We start from the raw sequence: 22,285 nt of genomic DNA, 5'->3' as shown, positions 1-22,285 counted from the left end.
TTGCTGACGTCATTGTTTACATTTTGAAGTAGGCGGCTGTTGTCGACTTGATTTGTTTTCGCTCAACCAAATATTCTTTGCAAGAATTTTTAGATGTTAAGAAGTTTCTGGAGGCAAGTGTGCTGTTTCTGAGCGAGAAATATGCTTTCAAGTTGAGAAAAATGAAAGAAGCTTATGGGTGGAACGCGCTGATCTGACCTGACAGTTTGCTTAACGGCTGTCAAACTTTAAATGTTTGGCGGCAAAGACGTCCTGTTTGGCACCCTATTAAAATTTTTTGTTTTGCTTTGTGTCCATGCAACCGACGGTAAATATACCGCGCAAGAAATGAACTTAATTTTACTTTGCCACAAAATTGAACAAATTATCGTGTAAATTATTGACAATTTGCTTTCGCAGAAAGATTAAAAGTCTACTCAGGCAACTGTTATTTCTGCATGTGGGTAACATCATTCAACTGAGCACGTATCCTTCTCAATTGTCCTTTTTTAGTTTGTTTTCCGAGGTACGCTTGTTCTCCGCTGGATAGCTGAACAAGAGTCACCACGCTCAGCAACCTTCACTCAGGTTAGCTATTTAAGCTAAGGGAACCGAAAAACTCGATAAAGAACACCAAGTCAGCTGTCCTTTTTGTGATGTTACGAGCTGCGAGCGAAATGTGCCGTTTGAATTCGGTAGTGGTAGTAGATTAAGACCTGGTTACACACGAGCTAGTTTTGCTCACAAGTTAGAATGCGACAGGGGTTTCTATTCACTTTTGTAGTTCAAAATTTGGTTGCTCTATAACAGGCAAAACAGTGGTGATTTTGTAGTTCGACCCGGTCTTTACCACCAAAGGAAGGCCCCATTAATTTCGTGTCTTTCGGTGTATGACAAATTTTAGCGAAGGTCTTCGGTGTTTTAGTTTGACCCGGCCTTTTCTACAAAGCGAAGACCAAGCCCCTATTAATTTCGTGTCTTTCGGCGTATGACAAAGCGATGTTTTAGTTGAAGGTCTTCGTTTTGTGGTTTGACCCGGCCCTTTCCACAAAACGAAGACCCTGTTTTTCGTGCCTCTAAATTCATTTCTATAAAAGTTGCTTAATGGTAGCCCATGGACTTTAAACATGTTTTGAACGTACTCTTCTCTTAGCACTGACAATTGGTTTCAATTTTACGGTACGATTATAGTAACCACGAACGAATAATGTTTTGAGTTTTTATGTTAAGTTCCGAGTCACCTTGAAATGCAATAATTTGATTGTTGAATCGCTCGCAGAACTGGCAGGATGTTGGCCAAAGCTAGATTTTTTCCAAAATCCGTTTTTATTTTTGTCACCTCGCGACTCCGTTGCTCGAAATTCTCTCTTTCGGTGCAATAAGAAGTCGACTTCTAGCAAGTTTAAAGCGATGGCTAGTTGTCGCGGCTTACGCCGCCCAAGGCGGCTTCGCAGCAAAAAAAAAAATTGTACAAGCGCGCAGACAATACCGCCAGCTAAAAGGATAAATGTTATTCACTGGTCGACTTTATCATCCAACTTATTTTCGTTCATGTTATATTCTTAGCAGATATGAAAACAATCAGTTCTCTAGCAACGATGTACCAATTACAAGACCAGAAATCGAAGCATGAAGCTTTTTCAGTTTTTCCACATAAAAGATATATAAATATTGAATTAAACAATGATTGCTTCACTTAGTCGCAGGAGTGCTTGATGCAAAAACATGCAAAGCGAAATATAAATTTAAGATAGAAAATGTACCACAGTTACTCGAGTTTCTCGCACTAAGCAATCATCAGACTGTACTGGAGTTTGTAGAGTTATAATTTAAGGAGGGCGGTTGGAGCGATCTTACTTCTGATTGGCTGCGTAGAATTTATTTTCATGCCTGCATTTTGTAATTAACTCAGATCGTTTGTTGAGGAGGGTAGATTTGTCAGCCGCTGACAGATAGGATGCAATACTTCTCAGATAAGCACAAATTGCAGCGTGAGGGATGTCCGCGATATGGATTTGCTTGTTTGATAATGGACTATTTGATCGTGTTACTGATGCCATTATTCTTCTGGTCCCAGATGTATTTGGAGAGAACAGTGTCATGTGAATGTTTGCGGTGTTTGAAGGAAAGCTTGTGGTTGTTATATCGCGTTCTGAAAGTATGCTCCGTCATTCCTATATAAATCTTATCGCCGGATGTGGCCATCGAGAGGGCAAAGGTCTTTCCTCCTGCAGTTGCATTTGTCAGGCTCATTGTTGTTGTTCCAAATACACTGTTCTCTCCAAATAATCTGGGACCAGAAGGATAATGGCACCACCAAACGAAGGTCTTCGTTGTTTTAATTTGACCCGGTCTTTTCTACAAAACGAAGACCCTATAAATTTGGTATCTTTCGGCGTATGACAAAGTGTTTCAGCGAAGGACTTCGTTGTTTTAGTTTGACCCGGTCTTTTCCACCAAACGAAGACCCTCTAAATTTGGTATCTTTCGGCGTATGACAAAGTGTTTTATCGAAGGTCTTCGTTGCTTTAATTTGACCCGGTCTTTTCCACCAAACGAAGACCCTATAAATTTAGTATCTTTCGGCGTATGACAAAGTGTTTCAGCGAAGGACTTCGTTGTTTTAGTTTGACCCGGTCTTTTCCACCAAACGAAGACCCTATAAATTTGGTATCTTTCGGCGTATGACAAAGTGTTTTATCGAAGGTCTTCGTTGTTTTAATTTGGCCCGGTCTTTTCCACCAAACGAAGACCCTATAAATTTCGTATCTTTCGGCGTATGACAAAGTGTTTTAGCGAACGTCTTCGTTGCTTTAGTTTGACCTGGTCTTTTCTACAAAACGAAGAGCCTATAAATTTGGTATCTTTCGGCGTATGACGAAGTGTTTTAGCGAAGGTCTTCGTTGTTTTAGTTTGACCCGGCCTTTTCTACAAAACGAAGACCCTATAAATTTGGTATCTTTCGTCGTATGACGAAGTGTCATTAGCGAAGGACTTCCTTGTTTTAATTTGACCCGGCCTTTTCTACAAAACGATGTCCCCATAAATTTCGTATCTTTCGGCGTATGACGAGGTGTTTTAGCGAAAAACTTCGTTTTTTTAGTTTGACCCGTGTTTTTTCCACCAAACGAAGACCCTATAAATTTAATATCTTTCGGCGTATGACGAAGTGTTTTAGCGAAGGTCTTCTTTGTTTTAGTTTGACCCGGTCTTTTCCACCAAACGAACACCCTATAAATTTCATATCTCCAGTTCGGCGTATGACGAAGTGTTCTAGCGAAGGTCTTCGTTGTTTTAGTTTGATCCGGCCTTTTCTATAAAATGCAGACCCTATTAATTGCGTATCTTTCTGCGTATCACAAAGAGTTGTTTTAGCTAAGGTCGTCGTTTTGTAGTTTGACCTAGCCCTTTCTACAAAACAAAGACTCTGTTGTTCGTGCCTCTAATAGCATTTATCTAAAAGTTGTTAATCGTAGCCCGTGGACTTTAAACATGTTTTGAACGTTCTCTTCTCTTAGCACTGACAAATGGTTTAAATTTTACGGTACAATTATAGTAGCCAAAGCGAATAATGTTTTGTGTTTTTATGTTAAGTTCCGCGTCGCCTTGAAATGCAATAATTTGATTGTTAAATAACCTGCGGAGCTGGCAGGATTTTTGCCGAAGCTATATTTTTTCCAAAATCTGTTTTCATTTTTGTCGCCTCGCGACTCCGTTGCTCGTAATGCTCTCTTTCGGTGCAATAAGAAGTCGACTTCTACCAAGTCTAAGCGAAGGCTAGTTGTCGCGGTTTACGCCGTTCGAGGCGGCTTCCGCAGCAAAAAAAAATTATACAAGCGCGCGCAGACAATACCGCCAGCTCCAAATGATAAATGTTATTGACTTGTTGACCTTATCATCCAACCTATTTTCGTTCATGCTATATCCTTAGTAGTTATGAAAACAATCAGTTTTCTAATAACAACAAAACAGCAGCAACAACAACAACAACAACAACAACAACAACAATAACGATAAAACAATTACTAGACCAGAAATCGAAGCATGAAGCTTTTTTAATTTTTCCACATAAAAGAGATATAAATATCGAATTAATTTTTTTTGCAGAGGGATGGATAATGCTAGTCAACAAAACGGAACACAAAATGAAACAAGTTTCCTGGTAGCAGAAGCAGAAGAATAAACAATGACAAAGATCTCTTCATCTGAGTGCATTGCCTGGCTTACAGTATTCATGACTGAGTCTGTTGCTATAGTAACGCTTAACATCCTTACAATTATTGTTTTCATAAAAAATCGCAGTCTTTGTAAGCGCAGCATGTACCTTGTGATCAACCTGGCAGTTGCAGATATGTTTGTGGGAGGATGCTCAGAAATCACGTATTTTGTGGCGTTAGGACGATCATGCTCCTTCTGGAATATCCGAATACTACCTTCTGTTGTTCTCCAATACGCACTGTTAACTGTGTTTCTTACAGTTTCTCTGACAAACCTTACTGCGATCTCGTTAGAAAGAACGCACGCGACGTTTCGTCCTTTTAGACACCGTATTATTAAAAAGTGGGTGTTTGGATTTATTATTGCAATCATTTGGGTTACAACTGGAGTGTTAACGATTGCTCTTTATTATTTACTTTACCAAGCTATTTATTCCTATGTAGTTGGTTCATTCATTGGTCTTTGTATATTTATTATTTGTGTTTGTTACGCGTCTATTGTTGTCAAGATTTATTGTGGAGCTCATCCTCAGCACCATGGTGCAACCGGCAGAGAGGAAAAACTAACTAAAACATTGGTCATTGTGACTGTCGTATCTTTGCTGATGTGGCTCCCAATTACGATATATTGTCTACTGTCGGTTTATTCTTTTGTTCCTTGGTGGGTTGATTTTCGTCTCTTTCATGCTTTCAGCGTTTTGTTTCTTGCAAACTCCTTTGTCAATCCTATTTTATATGCAATCAAAATGCCAGACTTTAAAAGAGCCCTCGTTTCACTTTTTCGACGTCAGCAAAGACAACTTGACGTTATTCCCCTTGATAACTTGTGATTATCAAGTGTATTTGTTGCACATAATTTTTATTATTTAGTAGCTCGCTTAAAGTTGATTTAAAATATAATGAAAAAGAGGACACTAGAAAAAGAACTTGTAAAGTGAATTGAAAAAACAAAAGAAAAACAAAACAAAAAAAACCAAAACGAAACAAAAAAAAAACAAACAAACAAAAAAAAAAAACAACAACAACAGGTCTGTTGCGTTGGGCAGAGTGGTTCGTCATTTTTAAAAGCTACATTCGTATTGAAAGTGCTCCATACTGAATGAGATCTTGACAAATATAATTTTTTAATTATCGGGTTTCATTGGTGGGGTTGTCCAAAGGTAGATGGAGAAGTTTATTGGTCATTCGATGGTACAATTTAGTTACATTTTTGAAAAGGATTGAAAATGTTATTTTAAAAAAGCAGCGCGAAGGTCTTTAGGAAGTCTTTGAAAAACTTCGCGCAATAAAAGGTCTAAAAGGCGTGAAGTTATAAGTGTTCTTCTAAGCATTACATATTGTTCGTATGTCAATGGCCGCGTTTCTAAGCTATGTAGTTGATAGAAAATTTGCCAATGGAGAATTAGGGCACAATGTACTCCCTAATTTATCCGATGTTAGTGCAAAGCGCCAAATAATTATTTGCTGTTAGTTATATACCAACTACGTGGACAGTATTTGTTTTTTCGTGCACTGATTGGCTATTCAAACTCAAGATAGTATTGGTCATTCCCCTTGTGGCAGTGTCCTGGATTTTGTGCACACGATTTCCTAATTTATCGGTGATTGACTAGCGGTAGCTAAACTTTGCCGGTCTGGGACATAATTATAAAAACATTGAATCATTAGTGAATAATTCTTAAATAGACCAGTGCGGTTTTCATTTGGGTGTCCATAAACAAAACCAACTGAAAGCAATTACTCTAACCAAAGACAAAAGTCGCAAACAGCGGAATGACCGGGGCCGCGCGCGGTAAAACGTGTGCAAACAAACCGTGAACGAAGCGCAGTGAAGCAAAACTGAAGCATTAGAAAAATAACTTTTCTTTGCAATTGGTGAGTAAATTTCGTGGCATACTTTCTCAGCCAATGACTAAAAAACCAAAACCAATCGTGACTTGTCCACACTGTTCTTCCCGCGCTTGGCGCCGGTTACATGTACTTGTTGGGAATTCTGATTGGTCCCTGTCTACGTCTGAAATGTTGTGTTTCAGGCTAGAGCAAATTACTAAGCGTTTAGTTGAACAACAATTAATTGAAAACTGATCTAAGATCATTTTGCTACAGCTGAACTTGAGACTGATGTTATGTAGACGCCGAAACTGTGCTTGCTCATTTTGTCTCAATTGGTTGTTTATATTGTGAATAGTATTCAAATATTTTCGCTGATTCGAGCTGTAAGGCATAAAATTTCAATACACATTGAATGATCATAATAATCGTGATCTGATATCTAGTTAATAGGACTGTAAGTCTCGATACAGCTATTTGATGGCATTGTCTGTACTTTGTACATATATAGTAATTAACACTGGCGTACTTTTTCATATTCGATACATAATCAATGCCATTATTTGCATATTTGGAAGATTTATAGTCGTTAGTTTAGATTGAACTTAATTGCGATACGTATTTGATCAGTTATGATCGATGTATCTTTTATTCATGTCTATTTAAAAAAGGCTAGTCTATGTACAAAGGAGCTTCAAGAAATAAAAATTTAAACTTAATTCTGGCTAGCCTTATGTTGGTACAATTCCACGCAGCTCTATCTTAACTTTTGGCAAAGCTTCACTATTTCACCCAACGATGTTTGCAAATTAAGCTTGACCTGGCTAATAATTTGGCATAAATTTTTATTAGTTAACGCATTTTCTGAGTTCAGCTAGAACAATCAGAGTCATCATTTAGTACATAAACCTGACATAAACATTAAAGTCTGAGAAATTGAGAATAAAAGATGGGAGTTTTTCACGTGGGAGGATCGAGACAAAGCTAGAAGACAGGAGACCATTATACTCGGAGTGTATATCCTGGATACCAGAGGTTTTTTCTCACGCGCGGCGAGAACACTTTTTCGGCCGAAGGCTGAACCACAAAGACTTGACCTAAACCGGAAACCACGCATGAAAAGTGTCTGGCACCTAGGGTACCGAGCGTACAGCTCCTATACTAAGCCTTTTAGGTGTTTTTACAGATCGGTCTATTTTAAAGGCCGATGTTCACGGTTAAGGGCATGCGCGAGCAGACCGGCTCAAAAAGAAATTGTACGGGTCGACACTAAATTCGACGTGAGTTTGTGGTGATATAATCTGTTAAAATCGTGCCAGAATTTTGATCATCCGCTCTTTGTTCTCCACTTTTTGTAATCTAGTGTTTCCTCTTGTAAATATAAGTTCGTTTTTTGTAAGGTTGAAAGTATTTTAGCCACCGAAATCGACCTTTTTGTCGATGGCGGATCAAAGGAAACGTCGTGGCCGACCGGCGACGGGACGTTCTGCGGACGCTATGGAAGCACAGAAGTAAAAGCGGAGAGTGGAGTGGATGTAGAAGTCCTGTGTGGTTAACAAACAAACAAAACATTTTCGGCAAACTACAAAATCTATTCATTTATCTATAAAATTATGGTTATTGCAAATGGCAAACGCAGTCTTGATCTGCCACCACAGTTACGTTTTTTTCAAATGCATTGATTCCAGCATCTCGGAAGGACGCTAAGTGTTGTTGTTACTAAACGGTTGCATTGCTTCTTGGATTTGTCGTCCTTCGCCTTCTCGCTGGTCTAGTAAAATCAGGCTATCGAACAAACACACTATAGTTAGTTTATCACTGAATGCTGATGAAATCCTGGTCCTTTTCGAAGCGCGCGTAATCAAAAAGATCCATGCCGCGAGATATACTGTAATACATTGTAGTTAAATAAAACCGAATGCGTTCGCATAAGTTCTGGCATTTCTTGGATGTCGTGAGACATTTGCACGAAGCGTTGCAAAAATCCCCACGTGTTTTACAAGGGCACTTTTTTGTTTCTTTTTGAAACGTGACTGAAACATTGGCCGGTCAATTTTATTTTTCGCCAGCAAGTTTTAAGACTTGCCCGCCGTATCCGGCCCGCCAGTATTTTGTATTCGCTTCTAATTGGTCCAAAAACAATGAGCTTGGCAGCGCCTACGTCATCGCTGACACATGCGCCGAGCCGTGAAACTCTCCCTTTAAGCTACGTATGGGAATACTATACTATGTAAACGGGAAAATTGCAATTCGGATTCACATGAGAATTATGCAAAGCTTAAGACTGGTTAGAAAAGCTCCTATGGGAGACTAGATTTGTGGAAACTTTAACCTAAAAATAAATATGACAGTGAAACGTCCAAGAACCGCATTCATTTACTTTGAATCTAAAATTTACAAACCTAATATCCCTGGCCGACAAGTCGTTTCGGCTACCAGCTGCCCCACCGAGCTTATTTCTGATGGGACACTTAGAGGAGTGTGTCTGGCCATTAATAACTGATGATGTGAATGTTGCGTTCGATTCACCGTATTACGTAATAAGAATAAGCGGAAAACGTGCTGGATTTCTCTTTTTTAAGTAAATTTGAGGATATATTTCTGCAAAGTTTCGCTGACACATGATAGTTTAAAAGTGATTCTGTACTCCCAGTAACTCCAAAAAACTCTCCAGGGGTACTCAGCAGTGATATTGTTCCGCAGGAATATCTGTTCGGAAGCTCTTATTTACCTAGTATGTAGTATGTATGTATGTGGACGCATGTAATCAGGCAAGACCATAAAGGGGCATTATGTCCTTTTAAGGAATTTTTGGCGGAAATATCACGCAGGGAGTCTCAAAAATACGGCTCAGGCTCCCAGGATTGTACATTAGCGACTCGCTATATTAATTAGACCTTCAAAAACTATTTGAAGCCGTTTTGAGTAAGTCATTCTTTCACAAAGGCAAAAAAAAAACAGCCGAACTCCGTTTTGCGGCCCAGAACCAGGAAAAAAAATACGAAAGAACGGCGGCAGTTAAACCAGAAAGAAAAATCCAGAATCCTCGTGTCCAGGGGAAGGGACGCTGAAGGTTCGAACTGATCGGAGTAAAAAGGCTGCGATTGATGCCGTGCGTTGAGTTCATTGTCAGCACACTGACTCCGCGTCTCTTGTGGATACGCGTCGTTGAGGTAATTGACGTTTTCCAAATTTTTATTTATGAGCAGCCACTTCCAAATGATATGAACTTTTCATAACGACAGTTTATTTGTAACCATTAAAACTCATTTGATCTCAAAAAATACTGAACAAGCTGGAATTTAAACGAAGGGAACTGATGCACAAATTTCCAGAAACACAAACAGCAATTATCCACGACCACCTACTACTCACTTTTAAACACCAACCGAAAAGGAAGAGTTTTGAGCATAAATTCAATATGGTTGTAATGAACATGTATCCGTTAGAACCCACAAATATGGCTATCGAAGCCTGAACTTATGACAACATAAGAATTAAAAGAAATTCTTTTCATTCAAGCTAAACCTTAATTGCCGGCCTTGGAACAGCTGCAACGGAACTTTTCAGGATAGGAAACTTCGACCATCCATCGTCTGTTTTCCTTTGACGACAGGATAATGTCAGCGGGACGGTATTCATTATATGGGGAAAACATTATAAATTGACAAAATAATAATAAAGGGAAATAGCAAGAAAATAAAAGCTATCCGATGAAGAAACTATAAGAGAATCTTTGCTGATATCATTGTTTACATTTTTTCCTCATGGGCATATATTTAAGAACCAGCTCCGAACAAATGGACACTCTAAACTAAAAGAACATGTCACTCTTGGTAGTCAGTGTAAATATTGGTGTGACATATTGCATATTTTCAGAGAAATTTGCATTCATAATACTGAAATTCATAAAGACTATATTGCTTGGTAGCAAGAGTTGCTATTAATACTACATTCTATACATATTTCCGTACTTACAACGTTCGTTTATCAATACACTGTTAAACCTGAAACGGATACGCGCAAATTTCTAAGAAAATGCTAATATTGCTAAGCTTTTTCGATTTATGAAGATCATCTATCTTTCAGAAACAGGTTTTGCCCTTTACTCTAATGTATGCTAATGTGTGCCAATGAGGCGAAATATTTCATCAGAGAGCCGCTAAACCAAAGTGGTTATCGTACTAGAGGATATAAGGTGACATAATGTATGAGGTTGTTTATCAGTGCACGGCGATATATACAATCTCTTTTTTGTCCAACAGAATAGAGGATTCGGTTTGTGATGCACCTCAAGTATCTTTTACATGTTGGTAAGAACCTGTTGTTGATCTGACTTTTCAGATTTCTCATAACTCATGTTAACGTTTCGTACGAAGGATTCAGTCTAATTAAAGACTTTAGTTTTTATGCGAATATGAATGATAGTTCTTTTAGGAAAGCAATAAATATGCCACGCAAGAAATGAACTTAATTCTACTTTACCTCTAATTACCTGTGTAGGACGGTACATCCCTTCCTTATTACATGTCTCCAGCCGAGGCTAATTATGCTGTACTATACAAGAGTGCAGAAGATGGCGTATACATACAGGATGTTAATGTTTATTTCGCTCAAGGTTCGCTGTGCTCGGGTACCTTGATGAACCCGCGATACCCCCATGGCCACCTCACAGAGTCTCGAGTCTTAAGGCTGATTGTCTACTGACCGAATCTGCGTCGTTTTGCTAACGCATATTCAAACTTTGATTTGAACAGCTGGTTCCAGATAGATATTACCTATTCATTACTCACCAAAAAGCTAAGGAAGCTGATATTTAAACGAAGATCCAAAAGTAGACACTTTTCGCACAAATTGCGGCAAAAAGAAACAGCAATTATCCAAAACTTACCTTTCGCTAACAAATGAAAAGAATAATTTTTAAGATAAATCATACGGTTGTGATCAACATGTACCAGTTACAACCCATAAACATGACCAATGAGACCAGATCTTGCTAAACTAAGATAAGGCATTCAGTTCAGGCCAAATCTAAATGCCAGCCTTGGAACAGCTGCAACGGAAATTTTAAGGAAATTTCGACCATTGATGAGCTGTTTTATTCTTTGACGACAGGATAATATCAGCGTGTATTCATTATACGAGGAAAATGTGATAATATGAAAAAATAGTAATAACGGGAAATAACAATGGAATAAAAACTACACAATGAAAAAACTATAACAGAATCTTTGCTGACCTCATTGTTTACATTTTCAGGCTAATAAGCCGAAACATGTAAACATAGATTCGCTATATCAGAGTAGTTATCGTACTAGGGGATATCACGTGACATAAAATAAGAGCCGGGTTGTTTTATCAGTGCATGGCGATAAAATATTTTTTTTTACAAACAGAACAGAGGGTACGGTTGTTGATGCACCTCAAGTTTCTTTTACATGCTAGTAAGAATCTGTTGCTGATCTGAGTTTTCAGATCACTGAAAACTGATATTAACGTTTCATAAGAGTGATTCAGTGTAATTGAAGTCCTTAGTTTTTATGTCAAAGTGGATGAAAGCAATAAATATACCGCACAAGAAATATACTGGATTCAACTTTACCGCTAAATTGCACTAATTATCCTGCAAGTAATGGACAAGTGTCTTACGCAGAAAGTTGAATCTACTCAAGCAACCGTCATTACTGGCTCTCATTATTCAAAACAGCCCTTTGCTCATTTTTTTTTTTCCGAGTTAGATTTAGGAAGCGCTTTTCTCCGCCTGATAGCCGGACAAGGATCACCACTGCTCATTATCTTTCGCTCAGGTAAGCTATTTAAGCTAAGAAAGCTGAAATAGTCGACGAAGAACACCAGCTGTGAAAGGTGCGGTTTGAATTCGTTGGTGGTAGTAGACTAAGGCCTGGTTACACACGAGCTAATTTTCCTCACTCTCACTTCTCACCTAGAATGAGACAGGTATTCTTTATTCTCTTGTGTAGTTCAAAATTTGGTTTGCTCTTTAACAAGAAAGACAGTCGTGGTTTTGTGGGGTGACCCATTCTTTTCCACAAATCGAAGAGCCTTGCCTCTCAAATCGTTTCAGTAAAAGTTACTTAATGGTAGCACAGCAACTTTAAACATATTTTGAACGTACAATTCTCTTGGCACTGACAATTGGTTTAAATTTTCCGGTACAATTTTTTTGTGTTTTTGTAAAATGCAGTAATACGATTGTTGAATAGCCCGCGGTGCTGGCAAAATTTTGGCCGATTCTATATTCTTTTGAAAATCTGTTTTCGTTTTTGTCGCCTCGGAGTCGCTTGTAATGCTCTCTTTTGGTGCCATAAGAAGTCGACTTTCTAGCAAGTCTAAGCGAAGCTAAGCTAGTTGTCGCGGCTTCGCAGCAAAAAAAAAATTGTACAAACGCACCAGACAATACCGCCAGCTACAAAGAACATAAATGTAATTGAATAGTCGACTTAAAGTGTATATGACACGAAATCTTTTATTAGCTTATTAGGAAGAGCTTTCAAAATGATGAAGAATGGCATTTATTTTATTGCGATAGCATTCTTGGTTGCCGAGTTATACAAGATTTAGGCTTATGCAAATTAGACAACTTGTGACGTCACAAGACTGACACAAAATGAAGGGAAATCACACAATTTGGAATATCTACGCAAATACTACATCTACAGGGTTGAAAGTTTGCAGGGTTGATGTGCTGACAGAACTACACATTGTGATAGTGGCTATGATGTCACCATAGCAACGTACTCGTTACCAGACCTCTACCTTCCCAGAATGACAAATGCCTTTTTTATTGCTCCACAGTCAAACAGAATACTTATACTTGTGCTGCGTAATGTCCATATTCCCTCACACCCACTGAATAAACACCAAGAGCAAAAACCGCTTCTTGGGAAGGGAAACTCTGATTTTATCCTTTGGATAGTGAGGGCCTGGAGCCCATTGTGTTGCCATGGAAATGTCATAGTGGATCATATCATGAATTTTTGTGATGAGTATAACAACTCTACAAAGTTTTAGTTTTATACAGAAAAAGGCTTAAGAGATATTCCATTTTTTGTGATTTCCCTTCATTTTGTGTCAGTCTTGTGACGTCACAAGTTGTCTAATTTGCATAAGCTTAAATCTTGAATAACTCGGCAACCAAGAATGCTATCGCAATAAAATAAATGCCATTCTTCATCATTTTGAAAGCTCTTCCTAATAAGCTAATAAAAGATTTCGTGTCCTATACACTTTAATCATCCACAGTCTTTTCGTTCATGCTATATCCTTAGTAGATATGAAAACAATCAGTTCTCTAGCAACGATGTACCAATTACAAGACGAGAAATCGAAGCATGAAGCATTTTTTGGTTTGTCCCATAAAATAAATATAAATACTGAATTTAAGATACATTTCTCGTTGCAGAGGGAAGTATTCTTACATAATCATTTCCAGCACTGACGAGTCGGGTTTGTTATTGCCTGGTAAGGTATGTAGTGAAAAACTCTTGTTCTGAATTGTTTCAGCCAAAAAATTTAGTTACTGGGCATGACATAGAAACAAAAGGTTATTTATCATCATCATCATCATCATCATCATCATCATCATCATCATCATCATCATCTTTTTTTATTTAAACACGGAATCCCTTTCACAAAACTGCTCTTCCAGACAGCCAAGATACAATAAGTCATACAATATGGGAAATAGGAGTGCTAAGTATTAGGTATATATAATTAAATTACAAATATGATACAATGTGGAAAACATATAATAAAAAAACATACAACAGGAGATAATTGGGACTATAATGTATAAAAAGGAGACTAAGGTCTTAAATATCTTTGAATAAATTACAATAAAGAATTGAAAAAATGTCACTTGTGAAATGTTCGTGGCTAGTCTGACGCGGCGTTTCGTCTCGGCCAAGAGACTCTTCAGAGACCTTTAGAATTTGTAGGCAAACTCGTTGAGCATCGCGCTCAAAGTCCCGTTCGCAAATTCAAGATGTTAGCAGTCTGGCCCTCTAGCCACGAACATTTCACAAGTGACATTTTTTCAATTCTTTATTGTATAAATTTCAACTCGTGTACGTGCGGTTGGGAATCCTTCTGCGATAGAGGGCCAGACTGCTAACATCTTGAATTTGCGAACGGGACTTTGAGCGCGATGCTCAACGAGTTTGCCTACAAATTCTAAAGGTCTCTGAAGAGTCTCTTGGCCGATACGAAACGCCGCGTCAGACTAGCCACGAACATTTCACAAGTGAATAAATTACAAATGTAATAAAAATGATTTCAAGCTTGTCTGACCTTTGACCTTAATGGAAGCTGTTCTTCCCGGTTTCAGTACATGGTCTTGGTACAAATTAAAATGTATGTGGAGTTTCTTAAGTTGTAAGAAAACAAAGAGTTTGTGCATGTAAAAATTTGAGTTAAATAACTGGGCATAGTTCCATTAATCAGTTTATACACTATTGTAGCTAATTGCCGTATCCTTCGTGTCTCAAGATTATCCCATCCAAGTTCATCTAGTATCTCAACCGACCGTCTATCATAATTTGACAAGGTTTTCTCTTTTGAAAGGTACTCTGGAAGCCCGGTCGGTCACACACCCCCCTCCCACAGCTCCCCTATACTGTACTACAATAATCGAAATATGGCAGTACAAGAGAGATGTACATTGTAATTAATGTTTCACGAGGTATGAGATGTCTAACACGTCTCAGAGTTCCAATTCCTCCAGAGGCTTTCTTAGCAATTTTATCTGTGGGGCTCCAAGATAAAACAGTGTTTTCAGTGGTTTAAAGGATTTATTCAACTAATTTGATCTCACAGTTAGTCACAGTTTCTCAACTCACGCGCATTCTAAAAAGTAACAATTTGACCCTACTGATTTATACAGTGCAAAGCGTCCTGGATCACGAAGCGATTTCCGGCATCTATGAAAAGGCTACTAATGATTGGATTTTTTGAATCACACCACAAACGATCTTATTTCACGATAACAACAATTACTCAAATGCTAAAATGATAATCCTATCTCACACAATCCAAAATTAGCTTTAGTCTCCAACATATGGTACTTCGCCAATTGCTTTTTGATGTCCTGGAAAAAGAAGATGACTATATTGAAATTCCTATGATAATTGAAAATGTAGGACGAGCTAAATAATTGTTTCATTTAGTATTATCATTATTATTTTTATTTTGTAAACTAGTGTAAAATTCTTGGAATCTGTTACTACGCAAAGTTTTTGAATGATGTCCGTATTTGTAAGTTCTCGTTAGTTTTCTAAAGTGTTACTGCATTCGTCTTGTCCCGACTCGATTAGTTTTGTAACTATTTGCTGGACAAACTATTCATTCTGTTGTTTTTCAAATAAATTGATGTTTTTGTTGTTGTTGATGTTGTCCACGTTAATAGTTGATCTATTTCAACACCTTTATATTACTTACTTTTATACTTTTAACTTTTATATGAGTTATCCCTTAGGTAACAGATCTAGACCAACAAAGAAACGATTCATCCTGATACAATCCCTTCGCTTTCTTGTTTTAGAGAGATGGTTAATGCTTCTAGTCAGCAAAACGGGACACAAAATGAAACAAGTTCCCTGCGGCTCTCTTCATCTGGGTGTATTGCCTGGCTTACAGTATCCATGGCCGAGTCTGTTGCTATAGTAATAGTTAATTTCCTTACAGTTTTCGTTTTTATAAAAAACCGCAGTCTTCGTAAGCGAAGCATGTACCTAGTGATCAACCTGGCAGTTGCAGATATGTTTGTTGGAGGATGTACAGAAATCACACGATTTGCGTGGTTAGGAGGATCATGCTCCTTCTGGCATAACCGAGGATTACCTTCCTTCGTTGACGCTTACATGGCGCACTTGTTTCCTGCAGCTTCTCTGACAAACCTCGCCGCGATCTCGTTAGAACGAGCGCACGCGACGTTTCGTCCTTTCAGACATCGTATTATCAAAAAGTGGGTGTTTGGATTTATTATAACAATAATTTGGGTTACATCTGGGCTGTTATCAATTGCTCTTTATTTAGATGACAATTTGGGGAGCTACTACTATAAATGGAATTTATTTAATGGTTTCTGTTTATTTATTGTTTGTGTTTCTTATGTGTCAATTGTTGTGAAAATTTCTTGCGGAGCTCATCCTCAGCACCATGGGGCAACCAGCAGAGACAGAAAACTGACTAAAACATTGTTTATTGTGACTTTGGTATCTTTGCTTATGTGGCTTCCAGTTACGATATCGTTGCCACTGTTCGCCACTGTTCGCTTTCGTCCTTTGTGGATGATTCACCTTGTTCGCGCTTTCAACGTTTTGTTTTTTGCAAACTCCCTCGTCAATCCTATTTTATATGCGATCAGAATGCCAGACTTTAAAAGAGCTCTCGTTTCACTCTTTCGACGTCAGCAAAGACGAGTTGAGATTGTTCCCCTTGGTCCCCTGTAATGATAAGAAGGGAATTTGTTGCCATATAATTTTGTTATATCGGCTACAACAATAACGTACAACTATTTATTTGTACCAAAAACAAAGAAAGAAATTACAATTAATTAATTAATTTAAAGGTTTACATTTAGTTTGTTTTGTCAGGTAAAAATAAGAATAATAAACAAATAAATAAATAAATAAATAAATAAATAAATAATTAAAAGAGAAAGTGCGTCAAGTACATACAAGTGTATATGAATGTAAAGTAATATATTATTCGTAAAGGCTAATGATTTCTGCTTTAATTTTTTTGTTTTAAGGTAATGATTACAAAGAGATTTAATTGAGTCGTCAATTTCATTCCATATTTTAGGACCTAGGAATCTAATATTCTATTTAAATAGTTGGTGCGAGCTTTGGGGACAAAAATCATTGGATTGAGTAGCAAAACGAGTATTGTAGCTCTACTGTTAGGAGTTGGGAGGAAAAACAAGTTAAAACATTGCTAAACTGATACACGGAGTACTCCATATCGAATGTGATTATGTCTGACAATTTAGTAAGTTTAAATGAGCGAAGACTGCAAAAGAATAAGAATTAAATTTGGAAAAAATGTTGTCAGGCATATAGCTTTCTTTTGCAACACATATAATGATTTCCTACCCGGAGTCTAACCTAAGACTTTCCGATTACTAGTTCGGATGCTCTAAGCCCATTAAACCAGGTTCATGGGACAAATATCCTGCATACGCCTACCCAGCCCTCCCCCTAATGGTCTCTACAGACACATGGTCTCTTACCCAGCCCCCTACTAATCTTTAGGGACCCATGGTCTCTTATCCAGTCCCCCTGCTTGTCCACAGACCCATGGTCTCCTGCCAGGCCCTCCCCCTACTGGTCTCTACAGACACATGGTCTCTTACCCAGCCCCCCTTCCCCCCACTTGTCTTTAGAGGCCCATGGTCTCTTCCCTAACCACCCCCCTCCCCCTGCAAAAAGTAGGTCCCGAGCATTTAAAGAAGTTTTCACCAGTTCCCTAAAGAGTGTAATTATGGCCTTCGTGTGTTTTTAGACCGTATGTAATCGAGCCCATAAAAGAGCATTATGTCCATTTTCAGAATTTTTTGTGGAAATAAAGGACTCTCAAAAATATGGCTCAGGCTCGCAGGCTTGCACATTAAGCCACCCGCTATATTAACGAGACTTCAAAAACTATTTGAAGCCGCTTTGAATAAGTCATTCGATTACAAAGGCGAAAAACTGCCGAACTCTGTTTTGGGGCCCAGAACCAGGAAAAAACAAACCAAAAAAAAAAAAAAAAAAAAAAAAAACAACGCATGAACCGGGCGCAGGCTAAACCAGAAAGAAAAATCCCCACTCCTCGTGTCGTGCAGGACATTTGAACAACACATAAAAGGAACAATTTTGAGATGAATTCAATATTGGTTGTGATAAACATGTATCCGGTAGAACCCTCAAAGATGACTATTGAAGCCTTAACTTCTCACAACATGAATGCTTTTAACTCAAGTTAAACCTTAATTGCCGACCTTGGAACAGCTGCAACGGAAGCTTTATAGAAAACTTCGTCCATGGATCCTCTGTTTTTCTTTGACGACAGGATAATATCAGCGGGTATTCATTATAAATTATGGGGAAAACATGATAATATGAAAAAATAACAATAAAGGGGAATAGCAATAAAATAAAAGCTATCCGATTAAGAAACTGTAAGAGAGATCTTTGCTGACTCATAGTTTAAATTTTGCCTCATTGGCATATATTAAACAACCAGCTCCGAACAAATGGACACTCTAAACTAAATAACATGTCACTCTTGATATTCAGTGGAAATATTGTTGTGACATGTTGAATATTTTGAGAGAAATTTACTTATTCATAAAGAATATATTGCTTGGTAGCAAGAGTTGCTATACTACATTCCATGCATATTTTCGTACTTACAACGTTCGTTTATTAATACACTATTTAACCTACAACGCAAACATTACCTAGAAAATGCTTATATTGCCAAGCTTTTTCAATTTATGAGATCATTTATCTTTCAGTAACAAGTTTTGTTCTTTACGTTAATGTATGCTAATGTGTGCTAATAAGGCGAAATATTTAAACAGAGAGCCGCTATACCAGCGTGGTTATCACAAGAGAGGATATCACGTGAGATAAAGTATGATGTTGTTTTATCAGTGCATGGCGAAACAATGTATTTTTTGTCCAACAGAATAGAGGTTATGGTTGGTGATGCACCTCAAGAATCTTTTACATGTTAGTAAGAACCTGTTGTTGATCTGACTTTTCAGATTTCTGAAAACTCATGATAAGGTTTCATACGAGGGCTTCAGTCTAATTAAAGACTTTAGTTTTTATGTCAAACTATGAAAGCAATAAAGACAATAAATATACCACGCAAGAAATGAACTTAATTCTACTTTACCGCAAAATTGTGCAAATTATCGTGCAAGGTGTAATGCCACTCGGAATAATATTGAACCTGTGTAGGACGGTACATCCCTTGGTTATTACATGTCTCCAGCCGAGGCTAATTAGGCTGTACTGTATCAGAGTGCAGAAGATGGCGTGTAGATATAGGGCCTTAATATTTGTTTCGCTCAAGGTACGCTGTACTCGGGTACCTCGATGTAACAGCAATTCTCCTATGACCACCTCACAGAGTCTCGAGTCTTAAGGCTGATTGTCTACTAACCGATTCTGCGTCGTTTTGCTAACGCAATCAGTATTTCAAATTTTGAATTGAACAGTTGGTTCCAGATAGATATCAACTATTCCAAGCGGCAGTTTTAATCACCAAAAAGCTAAGGAAGCTGATATTTAAACGAAGATCCAAAAATGGAAACTTTTAGCACAAATTGCCGCAAAAAAGAAACAGCAATTATCCAAAACTTACCTTTCAATAACAAATGAAAGAAATAATTTTTGAGATAAATCATACGGTTGTGATCGACATGTACCAGTTGGACCATTTGTTACCCACAAACATGACCAATGAGACCTGGTCTTGCTAAATTAAGAAAAAGGCATTCAATTTAGGCCAAATCTAAATGCCAGTCTTGGAACAGCTGCAACGCAAGTTTTAAGGAAGTTTTCGACCATCGATGGGCTGTGTCTTCAGTTTTTTTCAGGCTGGATAATATCAGCGCGTATTCATTATATGAGGAAACTCTGATAATATGAAAAAATAATAATATCGACAAATAACATCGAAATAAAAACTATACAATGAAGAAACTATAAGAGAATCTTTGCCGACGTCATTGTTAACATTTTCAGGCTAATAAGCCTCCGCTAGAGGGGTTATCGTACTAGTGGATATCACGTGACATAAGGTATGAGGTTGTTTTTATCAGTGCATGGTGATATAACGTCTTTTTTGTCAAACTGCATATAGAGGACACGGTTATTGATGCACCTCAAGTATCTTTAACGTGTTAGTAAGAATCTGATGTTGATCTGAGTTTTCAGATCACTGTAACCTGATATTAACGTGACTTAGTGTAATTGAACACCTTAGTCTTTATGTCAATGTGGATGACAGTATTTTTATGAAAGCAATACCGTCGGTTGCATCTAAGCGTGTACAGGCGAGGAAAAACCATGTTCTAATTGGGTGCAAACATGACTGTTTTGGCGCCAAACATTCGACGTTTGGAGTAGGCGGCTGTTGTCAACTTAATTTGTTTTCGCTCAACAAATGTTCTTTGTAAGAATTGTTAGGTGTTAAGATTACTTTCTGGAGGCAAAAGTGCTGTTTCTGTGCGAGAAATATGCCTGCAAGTTAAGAAAAATGAAATAAGCTTATGAGTGAAACGTGCTGATGTGGCGCGACAGTTTGCTTAACGGCTGTCAAACTTCAAATGTTTGGCGGCAAAACACGTCATGTCTGGCACCCTATTAGAATTTTTATTTGTCTTGTGTCCACGTTTAGATGCAACCAACGGTAAATATACCGCGCAAGAAATGAACTTAATTCTACTATAAAGCTAAATTGAAAAAATTATCGTGCAAGCTATTGACAACTTGCTTATGCAGAAAGTTTAAAAATCTACTCAGGCAACAGTTATTACTGGATGTGGGTAACATCATTCAACTGAGCACGTATCCTTCTCAATTGCCCTTTACTCAGCTTTTTTCCGAGTTACATTTTGGAAGGGCTTGTTCTTCGCCGGATAGCCGAACAAGAATAACTACTGCTCAGCATCTTTCACTCAGGTAAGACATTTAAGCCAAGGAAATCGGATTTTTATGAAGTTACGAGCTGCGAGCGAAAGGTGCCGTTTGAATTCAGTTGCAGTAGTAGATTAAGAGCTAGTTACACACGATCTAAATTTGCACACAAGTTAGAATGCGACAGCCGCTTTTATTCTCTTTTGTAGTTCAAAATTTGGTTGCTCTATAACAGGCAAAACAGTTGTGATTTTGTAGTTTGACCCGGTCTTTTCCACCAAACGAAGATCCTATAAATTTCGAGTCTTTGGGCGTATGACAAAGTGTTTAAGCGAAGGTCTTAGTTGTTTTAGTTTGTCCCGGCCTTTTCTACAAAACGAAGGTCCTATTAATTTGGTATCTTTCTGCGCATGACAAAGTGTTTTAGCAAAGGTCTTCGTTGTTTTAGTTTGACACGGCCTTTTCTACAAAACGAAGACCCTGTAAATTGCGTATCTTTAGGCGTATGACAAAGTGATTTAGCGAAGGTCTTCGTCGTTTTAGTTTGACCCGGTCTTTTCTACAAAACGAAGACCCTATTAATTTCGTATCTTTCAGCGTATGACAAAGTGTTTAAGCGAAGGATTTTGTCCGAAGCTAGATTTTTTCCAAAATCTGTTTTCGTTTTTGTCGCCTCGCGACTCCGTTGCTCGTAATGCTCTCTTTCGGTGCAATAAGAAGTCGACTTCTACTAAGTCTAAGCGAAGGCTAATTGTCGCGGCTTACGCCGCTCGAGGCGGCTTCGTAGCAAAAAAAAAATTATACAAGTGCGCGCAGACAATACTGTCAGCTCCAAATGATAAATGTTATTGACTGGTCGACTTTATCATCCAACCTATTTCCTTTCATGCTTTGTCCTTAGTAGATATGAAAACAATCAGTTTTCTAAAAACAACAAAACAACTACAACAAAAAAACAATTACAAGACCAGAAATCGAAGTATGTAGCTTTTCTAGTTTTTCCACATAAAAGATGTATAAATATCGAATTTTTTTTTTCAGAGGGATGGATAATGCTTCTAGTCAACAAAACGGAACACAAAATGAAACAAGTTCCCTGTGGATCTCTTCATCTGAGTGCATTGCCTGGCTCACAGTATTCATGGCCGAGTCTGTTGCTATAGTAACACTTAATATCCTCACAACTATTGTTTTTATAAAAAACCGCAGTCTTCGTAAGCGCAGCATGTACTTGGTGATCAACCTGGCAGTTGCAGATATGCTTGTTGGAGGATGTTCAGAAATCGCAGATTCTGTGTGGTTAGGACGATCATGCTCCTTCTGGGATACCCAAAGACTTCCTCCTCTCGTTTCCGTTTACATAGAGTTCTTGTTTCTTGCAGCTTCTCTGACAAACCTCGCTGCGATCTCGTTAGAAAGAATGCACGCGACATTTCGTCCTTTTAGACATCGTATTATTAAAAAGCGGGTGTTTGGATTTATTATTACAATAATTTGGGTTACAACTGGAGTGTTAATTATTGCTACTTATTATTTACTTTCCAAACAAGCTATGTATTCCTATTATACAGCTGGTTCATTGATGGGTTTTTGTATATTTATTAT

General features: G+C 38.0%; 1 protein-coding gene across 1 annotated transcript; it reads left to right on the top strand.

The window, feature by feature from the left end:
* Nucleotides 1-15,589: 15,589 nt before the first annotated feature.
* Nucleotides 15,590-16,495, top strand: LOC146461832 (pinopsin-like). The gene has a single exon (XM_085086376.1). It carries the CDS (start codon nucleotides 15,590-15,592, stop codon nucleotides 16,493-16,495), a length of 906 nt encoding a protein of 301 aa, XP_084942502.1.
* The last annotated feature ends 5,790 nt before the right edge of the window (nucleotides 16,496-22,285 follow it).

This window comes from Pavona decussata, unplaced genomic scaffold (assembly GCF_977016875.1).
Source record: "Pavona decussata unplaced genomic scaffold, jaPavDecu1.1 SCAFFOLD_194, whole genome shotgun sequence".
NCBI classification, from domain to species: domain Eukaryota; kingdom Metazoa; phylum Cnidaria; class Anthozoa; order Scleractinia; family Agariciidae; genus Pavona; species Pavona decussata.
The sequence above is the reverse complement of the archived record's forward strand: the minus strand, read 5'-3'. Positions and strand labels throughout refer to the sequence as shown.

Coding starts and splice junctions, on each gene's coding strand:
- LOC146461832 (XM_085086376.1), top strand. CDS start 15,590: ATGGTTAATGCTTCTAGTCAGCAAAACGGGACACAAAATGAAACAAGT.